At 41.1% G+C, this 15,398-nt stretch overlaps 2 protein-coding genes across 12 annotated transcripts in view; one reads left to right on the forward strand and one right to left on the reverse strand.

Annotated features, from left to right (window-relative positions):
- Positions 1–152: 152 nt before the first annotated feature.
- tmem183a (transmembrane protein 183A) lies at positions 153–5,465 on the reverse strand. 3 transcript variants are annotated; one of them, XM_044179289.1, is made up of 8 exons: positions 5,250–5,465; positions 4,799–4,888; positions 4,512–4,682; positions 4,238–4,397; positions 3,484–3,664; positions 2,982–3,062; positions 2,705–2,854; positions 153–1,872 (listed from the first exon to the last, which is right to left on the reverse strand). In XM_044179289.1, the coding sequence occupies exons 1-8, from the start codon at positions 5,311–5,313 to the stop codon at positions 1,687–1,689; spliced, it is 1,083 nt and encodes a 360-aa protein (XP_044035224.1). In that variant the 5' UTR covers positions 5,314–5,465; the 3' UTR covers positions 153–1,686. The 3 variants fall into 3 exon arrangements, with proteins under 3 accessions (XP_044035224.1, XP_044035217.1, XP_044035229.1); XM_044179282.1 differs by having other exon boundaries at positions 2,705–2,857; positions 5,250–5,464; XM_044179294.1 differs by lacking the exon at positions 4,512–4,682 and having other exon boundaries at positions 2,705–2,857.
- Positions 5,466–10,029: 4,564 nt separating this feature from the next.
- The window catches only part of ppfia4 (PTPRF interacting protein alpha 4), a 55,297-nt gene continuing 49,928 nt past the window's right edge, over positions 10,030–15,398 (forward strand). For 4 of the 9 annotated variants that reach the window (XM_044179309.1, XM_044179352.1, XM_044179370.1 and 1 more), the window contains exons 1-2: positions 10,031–10,412; positions 10,602–10,902. In XM_044179309.1, coding sequence (XP_044035244.1) covers positions 10,645–10,902 — 258 coding nt within the window. In that variant the 5' untranslated portion in view covers positions 10,031–10,412; positions 10,602–10,644. Of the gene's footprint in view, positions 10,413–10,601; positions 10,903–15,398 lie in introns of all 9 variants that reach the window. The other 5 variants (XM_044179334.1, XM_044179325.1, XM_044179390.1 and 2 more) reach the window with 2 other exon arrangements.

Below are 15,398 nucleotides of genomic sequence, written 5' to 3' on the forward strand. Positions count from 1 at the left end.
GTATTATCCACTGACTGTTGTGAGCCAGTTATGTGGAGCACGGGTGAGATTGTTGAACATTGGTACCACCCAGTATGACCACAAGAGGGAAGCAAAATCAAAAGTAATATAATGCATATCAACATTTCAGGACAGAAGACTGGAAGCGTTTCGAATGGGCAGTTTCAGTTTTTAATTTCAGTGCAGTAAGATTATTTATCAATGCACCTCTTGTCTGATAAAACTAGACCACTCACTAAAACAATCAACTGCTGCTAATCGGAACATTAAGCGGTCTTCTGCTATGGGGTACTGTCATCAACTATCTTTTTACCTCTGGAAGTGTAAACTGCATGTGGTTAGTCTAATGTGTATTTTTAGATCACAATATATGTAAAAGTGCAAATCAATCCAGGTTAAATAATTTTGAATGTGTATGATGGATGGATGTATCAGTGTCAATGGTAGCTCTCTCCCCATCTTAATCAAGCATGTGATTGGTATGATTCTACCCACATTCAACACTCATAAGACAAACCACTTCAAACACTTTGAGACTTTCAAAGTTGAGGCTGAGATTCCACAGGAGGCAGTAGGGGATATGGCTCACATATAGTCGGCATGGAGACACTCGCAAGGAGATGTTTTTAGCCAAGAAAGAAAAGAAACACTGCCCAAATCAGCAGATGAGTGGATGACGTCTGAGGTAATCATCTCTTTGGCCCCTTCAGTATAGAGCAGTGTCATTAATATCCACATAATAGTAAATAAGGCTGCCTTGAAATAAATACATTGTGAAAAAAAACATGGTTTTGAAAGAATAATCATAATGCGTTGATGCAACTTCCTCAAATTCAAACCAACACAAAATCAAGAGTAACTTTTCAAGTAAGCATAAAAACAAACCAAGGGAGGACAGTACAAATGTTCTACCCTGTTAATCCACAAGTTTTAAAAACCCTTCTAGGAAATGTGTCACTCGTGTAGGTTCAACATGCAACAATGTTGTCTATGTAAAAATAAGGGCTGACCTATGAATCTTTTTATGCAACTGGTAGCTCCAAATGTACATATTCCTCTCTACCATGTTTGTAGGGCTGAGCAATACGTCAACATTTATTGTCTATCAACTATCATTGTGATCATATCACAGTATTTTCTGTATTATGAAACTTTATGCACTTTGTCTGAGATATGCAAAACAATTTCTGAAAATTCTTGACAATGTCATCTGAAACTCACAGTTTCAATTAGACTTTCCATTACTTTGCTGTCCAAAGTGAGAAAATACTAAACATTCTGATGTAGTTTTTCATATATAAACAGATACCAAAACATTGGCTGATTTCAGATGATCTTCTGGTTATCATGACTTTTTTTTTTTCCCTTTCCACATTACCCAGCCCTACTAATCCATGTTTTCAGAAAGACAACCCTATCCCTGTCACAGTACATGATTTACATCCAGTGCGAATGCAGGAAGAGCTATGATGTTTAAATAACACTAGAAGTGGGGTGTACAAGGTTGGGGGGGGCAGACAATGTTAACTTTCTTTAACATCTAACAATGTTGAATTGAAATGTGAATGTACAAAAAACCAGGGTTCTGCAGAAGCATCCAATATCATATTTGTGTTTGGTGAGTGGGATGAGATAACAGCAGGGTTCTTGGTGTGACGTTCTGCTGTAGTAGGAACTGAGGAGCTCCTATGTGTAGGGTGAGGAGGGGTACTGTGGATGCCACCAGTCCATGAGCCTCACACTGTGTACGGGATCCAACACCACCTGAGTCCCGCCCTGATCCCCCCTCTTCTTCCCCCGCTGGAGCGGCGAGTCCTGGAACAGCAGACGAACGCGGTGGTGGCGCATGTCTGTGCTAACGTTGATTGTGAACTATGAGAAAGACAGAGACAGACCGGATTAGGAGAGGAGTTAAGGATACTTGGTGCACCAGTTCATTTTTGCATCAGTGCATGATCAAAAATTATATTTGAATCTTTGGTGCAGAAGATAATATAAAGGTAAAGCAGACTATTCTAATAATAAAAATACATTTGTTAACATATCTTCAACAAACATGTTGCCAGTAGGTGTAGAGATTCTGGATGTTTTTGGCGTGATTGCCCTTCTCTGTCTTTATTCATTGTGAGCTTTTATGTGGCTGTGATAAAGTCTTAGAGGAAGCTATTTGTGAACAACTAATAGATAAGAGCTCCTTGAAGAGTCCCAATCCGGTGTTTGATCAAAATATAGCATGCAGATTTGCGGACAGTCTCTAAACTTTCTTACAGCCACTGACACTGGGCAGGGCTCCATTCTGGTCCTTCCTGATCTCAGCACTACTTTGACACAACCGATTCGACACCAACACCAACTAAACATCTAAGCGATTTTGTGAGAATCAGTCACTGCTCTTACTGTAAATGATTTGTACCTTATCATACAAACAGTTTTCTACTAATGAGGGATGCTCTGCCTAATCTTTAGCATCACTGAGCAGTAACGTTGCCAGGGACTGGCAGCAGAGTTGGAGATTGTATCATTAATATTTAAAAATGTTAATGGTCAACATGAATCCCCTCGACTGTTAAAAATTTCCTTTTTGATGACCTATTACTACCAACACAGGTCAGCTACAGGGCAACACATGCAAATAGTTAAAAGAATGGTCTGTGCTCTCTACCATATGAAGTAGTAGCCAATATCCACCAAAAGAGTTACTAACCAAGGTCAGCGTCATGCCCATGACCACAGGGGTGAAAATGAAGTTGAGGGTGGTGACCTGAAGCACGTAGCAGTCAGAGTCTGGGTTTGTGTGGACATCTTCGTATTGTCTCGGCATGCGCAAGGACTTGGCACAACCATTCTTGTGTCCCTGCTGGGATGGAGATGACCACAGAAATACACAAAAATAAACATGACATCAGCAATGACAACGCTATTACCAACTATGTTAAAGGTTATCATATTAGGAAAGAAGTGTAGTTGGCAACCCTTTTTACCTGCTTTATAAACTTGAAGTTGAACTCCCACAATGCCTCTGGCCGAGTCCCTGACACCTTTCTGACCCAGAACAGTAAACACTGCAACAGGAAACATTAAGCAAATAAAATCAACATGTTCCACATGTTTCTTCCTGGTTTCTTTTTTGTTTTGAGAGAAAAAAAAAGCACAACAAAGGAGAGAAATACATATACATAACCCAGATGTGTCAAACTGTGTGCCATGGAGGGTCAAGCACCCACGTTTTCAGTCCAACCAAACACTACACGAGGGGCCTCTATCATGAAGAGAGTTCAGCTTAGTCTGGCTCTTTTTGAGCTACCTGGCGCCACAAAGCCTGACATTGGTGGTCATGGATAGCCCAGATATCACAAAGCTGGTTATCAACAGGTTTAGCCAATCACATGTAATACTAACAGATCAGAAAGAAACAAAATAAAAACAAAACTTTAGCTCCACATCCATATAGTTAGGTGACTCACAACACATCAGCTCATTTACCTTGGAATTGAGCAAGGTTGTGGGTGTGGATTCTGGCAAGGCAGGAATCTTCGAGACACGCAAGTCGAACGGCTTATACAAATGGAAAAGGGAACGAATCACACGGGCCCGTAAACAGCGCATCCTGTCAATAGAGTCAGGCTGGAGACGAAATGGCAGGTCAGCATCAATCCTGTAATGTCTGTCAAGGAGAGACGGAATGTGGGAGGGAAAGAAAACCTGTTAATTATACAAAATGTCAGTTCACTCCATTATTTTGCTCATTTATTGGACCACATTCAAGACATTTTATCTTGTCATGCACAAGACTAACAATGCATATGGTCCTCAATTTAACATGAAATTATGAACTTTACATGTTTGGTATTTTCCATTCTAAGACATTTTGTATTATTTTTTCATTGTTTAAAAAAACTGAGTAAAGTGAAAGCACGGATGGTAGAGACCCAGGTTTTATTCCAAGCAGCAGTGCCTTCAGCTTTGGCACTTCCACTACCTCTTGCTCTTGTGAATCAGCAAATCTGTCTTGGACAGACTACATCAATCAAAGAAAATCCCATCAATTGCCTTCAATTCACAGTTTTGAAATGGGCCTTAAGGAGCAGAGACCCCTTTCAAGTTCTTTATAGTTAACTTCACAATAACTTCATTCTTGAGCAAAAATAGTGATAGGAAAAAAATAGAAGCACCCCACTTTTCTGTTACATTATTTTCACCACTGACTGCATGCAGTTGATCAATAAAACCACCTCACCTTCTGTAGAGCCTGGTCCAAAAAGCTGCAGTGCATGTGACTGTCCAGGCATTCCTACAGATTAGAGCAAATTTGCAGACATCCTCAGGTCGAATGTAGGAGGCGAGCATTAACCAAATATCCACTGGATACTCCCCCCCATCACTGCTCTCACTGCTTTCTGTGAAGACAACATGCAAATGTCACAGTAAACACCCTGGTATGGTTGTTGTACACCCAAAATGTTTGCGTCCTCCGTGTTCTACTCATTCCTCTATGTGTATACAAATTATACCCTTTCTCCTCTTGTTTTTCTTCTTGCGGGATACTTTAGTTTCATTTTCTCCATCTTCTTCAGGGTCTAGGTCATCACTGCTGTCCAAAGCGTCAACCTTGACACTCGCTGCAGACGAGACGACCTCCTCTACAGCACCCTGAGATGCTTCCAGGCCGCAGAGTAATTTTACTGAAATACACCGTGTTAAGTTAAGCACCTGAATCACCTTTCCTGCCAAGGCCAAGTGACACTGTAATCTCAAATCAGTAATATACAGAAATGTCTGACTGTACATCACAAGTTACCTTCTTTTTCAACTGCATTTGCAACAGCCTTTTTCACCCTCCCTGACTTCACAACGGCGGGGTCGGCATCAGCATAATCAGCAACGGTCACTAGGGGAAAACAGACATATTTTCTAAAATGTATAGACTTTTAAATTTAATTCATTTAAATTATCAGCAAAACCTGCTATGACCACTACTGACAGCACATACATAACCCTTCTCTAACATGTCTTTTAGCGGTACATTCATCTGCCTTTTGGCGCTTGCTAATACCAGAAAATAAACGCTAAAGGTGATCGTAGTAAGGCCTCACTTGTACTATACTGTAGTTTAACTTTTGAGTCAAATAATTCTTCTTAGACGTTCTAAATTGAAGGGAGAAACTATTTTAATTCCAGCCAACTATGGAGTACTAACAGTGGGCGGGCGGGCTAGCTTGCTAGCTAACGTAAACGTAACCTAACGTTACCTGATTCCGAACAAACGTCCCCGGCCCTAAATTTCAGCCGTTTTCGGTTCCCTTTCTTGGGCATGTCGACACCAATGATCTGTGGACGCTTAACGGGCCTGTGAGTCCTGCCATGTCTCTATGGCAAGCGGAGGTAGGGAGAAAGAAAGAAAAATGAGAGAGAAATTGAAAAATGTTCCGCCAGGATCTTCAGCCATCATGGAATGACGTGACGTTCCAAGTAACGCGAGAATATCGTTGTTGTTTATTTTCCTCCGCTGCTTTACTGCCATCTACCGGTGATTGCGAACATTTTTTTCATTTCTCGTATTAAAGAGGGTAGAAAAGTGCGTCTGTCCCATTATTTTATCAGCCATTTAAGACTTGTATATGCAAGTCAAGAGTTGCCTTAATTGAGTGATCTGTTGTTGTTTTTTTTACTTTACTTGTCTACGTGTTGGAGGAACAGTAACGTAACTTTCCATAATGCTTCACAAATAGCCTTTGTGTTCCTATTAGAAATGATTGTATTTCTCGATTCACTGTTAATATTGTGTATTACGAAATATTGCGGTCAGTGCTGTATTAATTTGATATTGTTGTTTATGCTTAAGTTAAAAACAAAATTCTGGATATTTGGTCTCAAATGCTGTCTGTTTGAGTGTAGTTCACTGTCTGTGGTGCTCATTGCCTTTATCATGTTTAAAATGGCGCTTTTTGTGTGCTAATTGCACATTAGGCTATTACTTGATCAGCATTTATAAATGATTGTTTTGTACTGCTTGTTGATTGATGGCTATGACTTGAATTGAGTTATTAATCCTTAAAGTTTCAAAAAAGTCTCTGACTGCAGGAGGAGGCATGAAAGAGTTCAGATAAAAGGGCACACAGAAATGGGGGACAGGAGGTCAGCTCTGTTATCTGTCATATCATATGGCATCTGCCCATCCACTTCTCACTCAACAGCAATGTCAGAAAGTGACTGAAAATACTTTATCACTCTGCCTCTCATAAGGTGGCTAATGCATACCATTAATAAAGCTGCCCCGACATCACTGAGCCAGGTAGATTAGATAATAACCATTGGCCAGAGAAGGAAGACATTGGCACAAATGGTTATCATTGATAATGTCATCAGACCCAAGAGTCATAATGCTAAAAAGATCCACAGTGCTATGTTCAGTGACCTATGTAAGTATTTTGTAAAAGTGCTGTAGGTCACCACAGCATCCCAGAATGGCTGGTGACAACATTGTTGTCAAGACCTCGAAAACTCAACTGCAGAGAGCCACATCTCCCCGGGGCAAATTCCTATGAAACTAAAGATAAATTAGTTTTTGGAGAAATCTCTGCTGCAGTTCAAAGAAGACCAAAAAAAGCTGAGGTGATGCTTCGACCTCTGGCCATGAGAAATCACTTCCTGACAATTAAGTATCATCCGTCTCCAACTTTAGAGATGGGTCAGAGGAGGTGTCAGGAGAAATCATGTTCTTCTTGTTTGTGGCCAGAGTTTTCATCAAGCCCTTTACTTTCTCCATCTCAGGTACGTAGCTCCATTGTTGTCTAATATCTTATGACCACTCATTTTCACAGCCCTCCCCTTCATGTAACGCAGAATATCGATTTCACCTTGAAGATTCAGTTCACTATGGTTTTCTCCAGATAACACAATTGTTTCCCCATATCAAAATCTTTTGTATCAATAATGAGATCTCTTCTCATTGTCACTCATCCAACCTACAACTGCCCCAAGTGAGTCAGCCACTCAAATCTCACTTGATCTCAATTGCTTCAGCAATTTGGCCTAAAACTGTAATAAACTCCACAAATAAAAACCCTCTTTAATTTCTACACATAACAATTTCTATCCTTTTACCTCACTGCCAAACATAACCCTTTGTAATTAAAGGAAAAAATATATTTGTAGTTCATATTACCATTAAACCATAAACCTCAAAAACCTTGCCATGTTGTAACCTCAATTCTAATTATTTGTCCTTATAATTATTTGTCCAAATACTACAGAAATAAGCTTTAATAGATCCTGTCATAAGAAAAAACGTTGTAGCGAGGAAAAACTAGAAAGCTTTTTTTCTTTAGAAAACATGAGACCACATACTGGTCTGGTGGCCTGATAACAACAGTTAAGGTGAGGGTTAGATACCCAGCAGCACCTATCCTTCTGTGTGAAGTTTGTCCTCTTCATGTCAGCGTAAGTGTTCTCTGGGTACTGTGGTTTCCCCCCACAGTCGAGGAGCATGCCGGCTGACACGACACTCAAAATGTCTGACAAGTGTTTTGACCTGGTTTTGCTGTTTATAAATTGCTGTCAGAGAGTTGTAAATGCTGAACTCAGAGTGAAGCACTATAGTTTTATTTTGCTTAAGTCAAAGCAAAAGTACTTAATATACTGTAGTCATTGGTGGTAGGTAACTAAGTACTTTTACTCAAGTATTGTATTTAAGTACACTTTTGAGGTACTTGTAGGCCTACTTTACTTGAGTATTTCCATTTTTTCTACTTAATACTTCTACTCCACTACCATTCAGAGGCAAATATTGTACTTTTTACTCCACTACATTCATTTGATATATTTAGTTACTAGTTACTTTGCAGATTCATATTAATAATACAAACTACAATCAACAAATAAATGATGATGTATTATTAAGGATAAAGATTAGACTTTATTGATCCCTTGGTGAAATTCATAAGCTACCAGACAGTATATATAGTAAAAAAAAAACACCTTTACCAGTTTATTATTCTGAAATGGCCCATTCTGCATAATGACTACTTTTACTGTTTGTGCTTTGTCTTTTGTGTGAAGTGAAGGTCAGTTGCAGGTGGCGACAAATAGCCTCCTGTAGCTAACCTTAGAGGTGAAATATAACTGAGCAAAGGCTTTTAAACTCAAAGGTGTGATCTTTTTCCTCATTAGAATGGTTTGCTTTTTGGGGAGTTTTTCCTTATCCAAATCGAGGGTCTAAGGATAGAGGGTGTCGTATGCTGTACAGATTGTAAAGCCCCCTGAGGCAAATTTGTGATTTGTGATATTGGGCTGTAAAAGTAGAATTGACTTGACTTGACACTGAGTGTTTGAATGTATGTACATGAATATATCTGGATTTACTTGTATTAAAATCACAAAGGTAATATACATTGATAAAAGTTTTAAATGATATCATCTGTATTGGCACATACTGAGAAAATTAATAAATGATGTGATAATTAATATTTTTACGGGTTTAGACCTATTTTATAATCAGGAAATAATAATTGGATGGTGAAAATAGACTACATAATATAAAGACTTGATCCAACTATCTCTGGTTTCATTTAATTTGCCTTAATAATTTCTTTCCATGACAATTTATATCAATGTAACTTTATTCTTTAATTAATTTTAATGTATGAAATTACTCTTTTATCAAATTTGCACAACCTTTATCTTAATGGCATCCACTTTTCTTTTACAGCAGCCAAACCTTCATCAGTACAGTATCATTTAAAAACAAATCTGATCATAGCGTGGTCAGTCATAAGTGTGCTCTTTACTCACCACTTTCCCATGAAGGCTATTAATCATTTTCTCTTTATGCTGAACTGAGATTGTCAGTCACAACTTCACTGTTGTTTTTTTTTTAAAGCTAACACAGTTCACAGTTAACTTACTAACCGTAAGCTAAAAGGAAATTTGGAGATACATCAGCATTATGGGGCTTTGTGACAAAATCAGGCCTATCTTTAATGTGTCTGGATAATTTGAGGGAAGCACGGTGACTAATTATGTCGTTACACCGCAAGAATTATCCTTTTTACAGTAAGAATGACTGAACTTCCAACAACCATCAATTTAGAGATGAAAAATAACATTATTGCTGCTTTTTTTATTTTTCCTATTGCCAAATGTATTGTGGCCTATTCAGCACTGCCACATTCTATTCATGCCCCATGTTAAATGTCAAATCCTTTGTTCTTTAAACTTTTAACAGGTATTTGTTCACACTTTCAAACTTATTTTGGACTGTCAAATAAACAGTCATTTGTGTCTGATTCAAATTCAGATTCTTATGTGGCAAGGGCACCTGTTTATGTCTCTGGATGGATAATTGTTTTAGCTGTATTGAAGTAAAAAAGCACATCCCAATGGGAGAGCACTCTTTTGTCAGTACTGTAGCACAGTATTTGATGATCAGGACAAATAAAGGCCTAAACACTGCACACATGCAACAACAAATGTATGGTTGATATAGCCCACTTCAGGGCCTTGGTGCTGTGGATGGCCACCAAACAATTTAGTGTCAAAGTTAGAGTTTAAAGTCAAAGTTAGTCACTCAGAATAATGTACAGCTACAACACAGTGTAAGGAGATGCCTGTTCCCACTGTCTTTTCTTTCTAATATTACTAATATTTATAATCTTAAGGTTCATGTCAGATCCTGCAGGGTGCGCTGCACACTCTTGGTGCACAACCTGCCTCTGTGGTTCGGTTGAGCTGATGCCGCTAGAACGCGCATCATGCCTCAGGAGCCGTCAGGTTGTGAACGTGCTTAGTGGTGCTGATGTGAAAAGTTAATTAGACTTTACCAATCAAGCGTCAAGTCTGTGCTAACTGTAGAAACATGACACTAGCGTAGAGTTTAGAGATTATGCTTTGACACTAATGACCGCCCAACTGATACCAGTCGTCTGTTTTGCCTGTGGTGCCAAACGCTTATAGGCTGAACGCTGGGAGTTGGTCCCTTATTTCCAGAGCTGTAGCCTGGTAGTGACAACTGCAGATTCCCCTGTGTGTGTGTGTGTGTGTATGACTGAGCGACTGTGTGTGGGAGGAGGCGTGAGAGTCGGTTCGGTGGCGGTGTGGAGAGATGGAAGCGGATGCAGATAAGACTCGCTCTCACTGTCCCCAAGACTAAGACGCAGAATATACGTCTCCTCTCGGATACTTCCCTGCTTTTTACATTTTCCTGCCAATGTACTATGATTTCCGTCGTGCTCGCGGGCACCACCCCTCCAAACGCACCCGTCCATCTCTGAGCTGTCAATCATATCACGCCGGGATTTCTACATGTGAGTGCATGGCGCGCCGGGCAGGGCGGATCTGCTCACGGGGTGAAAAAACGCCGGTTAATATGGATGAAAGGTCAACCATCATCTCTTCATTTCAATCACTCTGATTAGGTAAGGCGAGATAAAGCTTAAGGATGCACGTCTGATGGACGGGAAATGTAATGCAATGGGAAGAAGTTGCGTATCTACGATTGCATAGGCTGTGCGTTGCTACGGGGCGTTAATAGGCCCTCTTATCAGTTATTATAAATCTGTTTATCAGGCTTGTAACCCACATATTCCCCTTCTTAATCCCGACAGCGACACTGTCCTATAGCGTTGCCCAGACGACAGAGTAGGGAAGATGATGTGCGAGGTGATGCCGACTATCAGCGAGGGAGACTCGGGTGGTCCTCCCAGAGGCACCGGCGGCGTCCCGAACGGCTCGGACCAGGAGGCCAACTTCGAGCAGCTGATGGTCAACATGCTGGACGAGAGAGACAAGCTGCTGGAGTCCCTCAGGGAGACTCAGGAGACCCTCATTCAGTCTCAGACTAAGCTGCAGGGGGCGCTGCACGAGAGGGACGTGCTCCAGCGGCAGATCAACGCCGCGCTGCCTCAGGTGAGGAGCAGTCTAGAGGGAGAGGGGGGGAGGTCTGGCTGTGGTGTCGGTTTTGTCCAAGGGAGCAGCATAATTTGTCGTACAATATGGTATTTAATTGGACAACTGTCATTGTAGACCTAGGTGAGGAGATAATAGGTCAGTGGTTATCTTGAAACCTTTGGGCTACTCAGGCTGGATCACCAACCGGAGCCCAAAAGTTCCAGGCGTGTATCAACTGGTTTGTGCTAATGGAACATTTGACTGGGAATATGTCTCTCTGGCTTTATAACTGCGTTAAGGTGGACCCTTATCTTGGGACCCCTGTCTTGAAAGGGCCCCTGTGTCAAAATCGAATTTCAAGACCTCCATAATTTCACTTTTATGCTTAGGCTATTTGTTGCATATTCTGAAAATAGTTTGTTTAACGGTAGTCAGTTTTCCACAAAAATCTGCAAATCTGGGGCCAGGTAATGTTCTAGCATACAAATAACATGTAGCTTGCACAGAAAGTGGGAGGAACAGGGGGTTAATAGGGGCTGAGCACCTTATATTGCCCCAGGGCCAACTAGCAGGTTAATACTAAAACATTAATAGTGTCATTAAAAAAGGAATAGTGTCATTAGTTCAAACTAAATACCACTATTCCTTGGTTTTTCTGGATAACAGTGCCAGTGGGTTGAAACATGGAAACAAATCTAAAGTCCCATCGCTAGAGCTTGACCTGAAGAAGTTGAATCTGATTGTTTAATTTACAAGAAGGGGGCCAGAGCAGTATTTCTGTAGTAAGCTTGGATTTCCGAGGTATACACCTCTGCTGGGGAACCCCTCTAACACTCCTACATGTCCCAGGATATATCACCATGAGAATAACTGTGAAGATGATGGGGATACACAGGCACGCTTCAAAAGCTCGTAAGTGGCAGCGTGCCAAAAAGGAGGATCTAAATGTCTAGTAGGTAGGAAGGTAATGTAGTAGGTTGAAAGGTGGATACTAAAAGAATGTTGACTCTGATGGTACTGGTCAGAGAGGATAGCAGGGCCCACCTATCATTATCTGGATTGAAACAGCCTCACCTCTGCATGCGGTGACCTGCATGTCAATGGTAATGTGAGTGAAAGGAGCCAATGGTAAACTGGGATATCTTTGACATTTGCAGCCTAAGTGTGTGTTTGTGTGTGAGGGAAAGAGAGCTGTATAAGGGCTGTTGCAGTCACTAAGCATGACGACAATGAAGCCTCAGCACATAAAACTGTGTTACCCTCTGACCCTCTGGTCTAAATGCGTGGCATGATGTCACAGTGCAGTGTGTGTGTGTGTGTGTGTGTGTGTGTCACTGAGTGTGTGTGAGAGCCAACCATGCTGACGATGACAGCCTCACTGCAGCCTTTTGTGAAAGAAACATGGCCGCTTGCTAGTGTACATGGCCCTGGGCTGCTTGCTTCCACATGTCTGTGTGCATACATGCATACATGTCTGTGTGTGTGTGTGTGTGTGTGTGTGTCAGAGAAAGAGAGAGTGGGAAGAGGCTGTCATGCTTGTTTTCTAATCCTGCTTGGTTCAGCGTAATGTTTTATTCTATAGCAATAATACAAGTATTAGTTATACAGACCTTGGGGACATTATGCAGACATTATGACTGGCGCGCACATGCATAAGCTGTTTCCTGCTCTCTCTATCTCGCTCTCAACACTGCACACACTCATGCACACACATGGCAAAACACAGCAGTGGTCATTTCCACACCAGCCACAGAGCAGAGAGATGATGCAACGGACAGTAGTGAAGCAATACTGAGAAATGTTTTTCTCTGCCCAACTGAAGAATGAGGATAGTCTGGCCCTGATGCGTCAGTGGAAATTGCAAAGTGCAAAGATGAGGGGGAAGTGTGGAAAAAATAACATACTGTATCTGATATCTCAAGTTTGGGTGTGATGAATACATTAGAGCAATGTTGTAGCAGTTGGCGATGCTGCTGACCCCACCATCCTATATATGTCAGTGGTAATTAGGCTGATTCGTGGCTGCGCTCAAAATGACCACGGCTGGTGTGTTTATGCCCTCGACGACAATACAATATCACAGCTCCCTGCTTGCTCTTGCCGCCTTTCCTATATAGCCCTCCAGTTAGCAGTGTCTACATGTGTGTTGAAGGCCATGTGAGATGTTTTTTTTTTTCTCTGCGTGAGTTCAGTTCTCTTTGCTTCTAAGGTGTAGACTGATGTATGAGTTTTGGCACGGCAGGGCAGCCTTTTTTGCCCAAATCCAACCGCTCTTCTCTTTCCGTTTGCCTAACAAACATTTGTCATCTTCACCTACTAGGTGTGTGTGTGTGTGTGTGTGTGTGTGTGTGTGGATTTGTGTCCTCTGTAGGTTTCCTGACTCCATGGGACTGGTCTGACCCAGAACTGTCAGATCTATGTCTCTCCTCCACATATACACACTCAAATAAACACACACACAAACATGTACAAACAAACTGCGCGAGCGATTCAAAATTCAGTGCTCTTCAATGTCGTCATTGTTAAAAATACAAAAGCCCACATCACCTTGGCATCAGTGTTCAAATTTATGTTTGCCTCAGCAGCTTCATAAAAATGGGACGACGTTGCCATTTTACCACACACACACACACACACACACACACACACACACACACAGGGATGACTGGGATGGATATGTTCATTAGCTACAGAGACTGGAGTTTCAGATTAACATGTCAGCCTATTACAGTGCAAAATGCTTCTAATACAGCCCTCAGAGATGGGTTTGCCCATGGACAAATTAGGTTTTAAACACACACAGAGACCCACGCACGCATGCTTATATACACACACACGTCACACACATAATGCCTGTTCCTCTTCTGTGTGAGAAAAACTGTTCTGACACTGTCAAATAGAATGTGTTGTAAGGTGAGCGAGTATACATACAGTACGTGTGTGTAACGCGAAGAGAGAGAGAGCAGACAGTGGTGAACAGTTTGTCAAACAAAGCAGATCACTGATCCTCTTTCATCACTATATTTCTGTGTAATATATTTCTATATTATCACTATACTCTATTTTTAAGTGTTGTACAATGACTTGGAAAGGTACCATTGTTAAAGGGTCACTTCAGCGATATAGTATCGTACCTATTTGGGGACTCACAAGAGACAGATATTTTTAAAATGCAGTCAGAATTAAAGAAATAGCATTTTGGGAAATTAGATTATTTAAGTTAGATGAGGAGATTGATATCACTCTTATATCTGTGAGTTAAGTAAAGAGTTGGAGCCAAAAGGCAATTAGCTTAGCTTAAGACTGGAGGCAGATGGTAAACAGCTAGCTTGGCTCTGTGTGTGTTGTGTTTAATCCGTACACAAACAGAAATGTTAAAACGACAATTTGTAGTTTTAGGGGGAGTTATTTGAAGCTATTTTTACCATTCCTAACTTATTTTGATGAAACAAAGTGTAGTCTCGCTGGTTGCTTGGAGCACAGAACATTAAAACCACAAATTGTCATTTTTACATGTTTACAGATTACACATTTAACAAACAAGACACAGCGTGTTAATTACTTATTTTAAGAGGTGCTGGTAGGTGTATTTTTGAACTGTGGCCAGAGCCAGGCTAGCTGTCTCTCCCCTGCTTACAGTAAGAACCCAAGTCTGATGACTTCAGACTTAGCAGATAAGTTCACCAGTGGCTTCCATTGTTCCAGTCAGAGACCTCCACTGAAAAACACTAAATATTTGCTATTTAATTTTCTCTGTGAGATAGCACAATATCAATGGCCTCTAATCCTGAGAGAGTCGTGTGCCTTCTTGGTGGGATGTGAGTTTCATGGTGTGTTTGATGGTGTGTGATGATGTTTGGACACCTGTTCCAGTCAGACACAACACTGGCTATTTTTGCCAGCATACAAAGAGAGAAAGACACACACACACACACACACACACACACACAAACACACACACACTATACACACCTCGCTGCCCTTCAAAAACAACAACTGGCTCTTGTTCTAAATTCTAACCCCTCTGCCCACACTGAAGCACATCCACACGCACAAAGACACACCCGCACACACGCAACCATTTGTATGATGTGTTGTTTACTCGACCTCACACATACTACTGACCTGTCCATTGACTTCTCATAGCAGTGATTATTGCTTACCCTTGTACAGACACATAAACAAATTCACACACACATAGCTTGTGCACATATATTCACTGAGCCTCTATGATGAAGTATGTGTGACGAATGCCTCTGGGTTTATGTGTATGAGCCTCTCTCTCTCCATCCGTCTTCCTGTCTCAGGTGTCAGTGTTTCCAGGTTGGTGTATCTTCTCCAAAATCTCGATGTGACACTTGTTTGTTTCCTTGCATCTTTCCTGTTTTTTATTCTTCATTCCTCCCTTGATTGTTCCTCCTTTCTTATCTCTGAACTCTTTCTCTCTGACTATCTCTCCCTCTTTCTTTCACACTCTCTCCCTCTGTTTATCTAACTCATCAATAACCCAGTAG

This window comes from Siniperca chuatsi, linkage group LG2 (genome assembly GCF_020085105.1).
Source record: "Siniperca chuatsi isolate FFG_IHB_CAS linkage group LG2, ASM2008510v1, whole genome shotgun sequence".
Classification (NCBI taxonomy): domain Eukaryota; kingdom Metazoa; phylum Chordata; class Actinopteri; order Centrarchiformes; family Sinipercidae; genus Siniperca; species Siniperca chuatsi.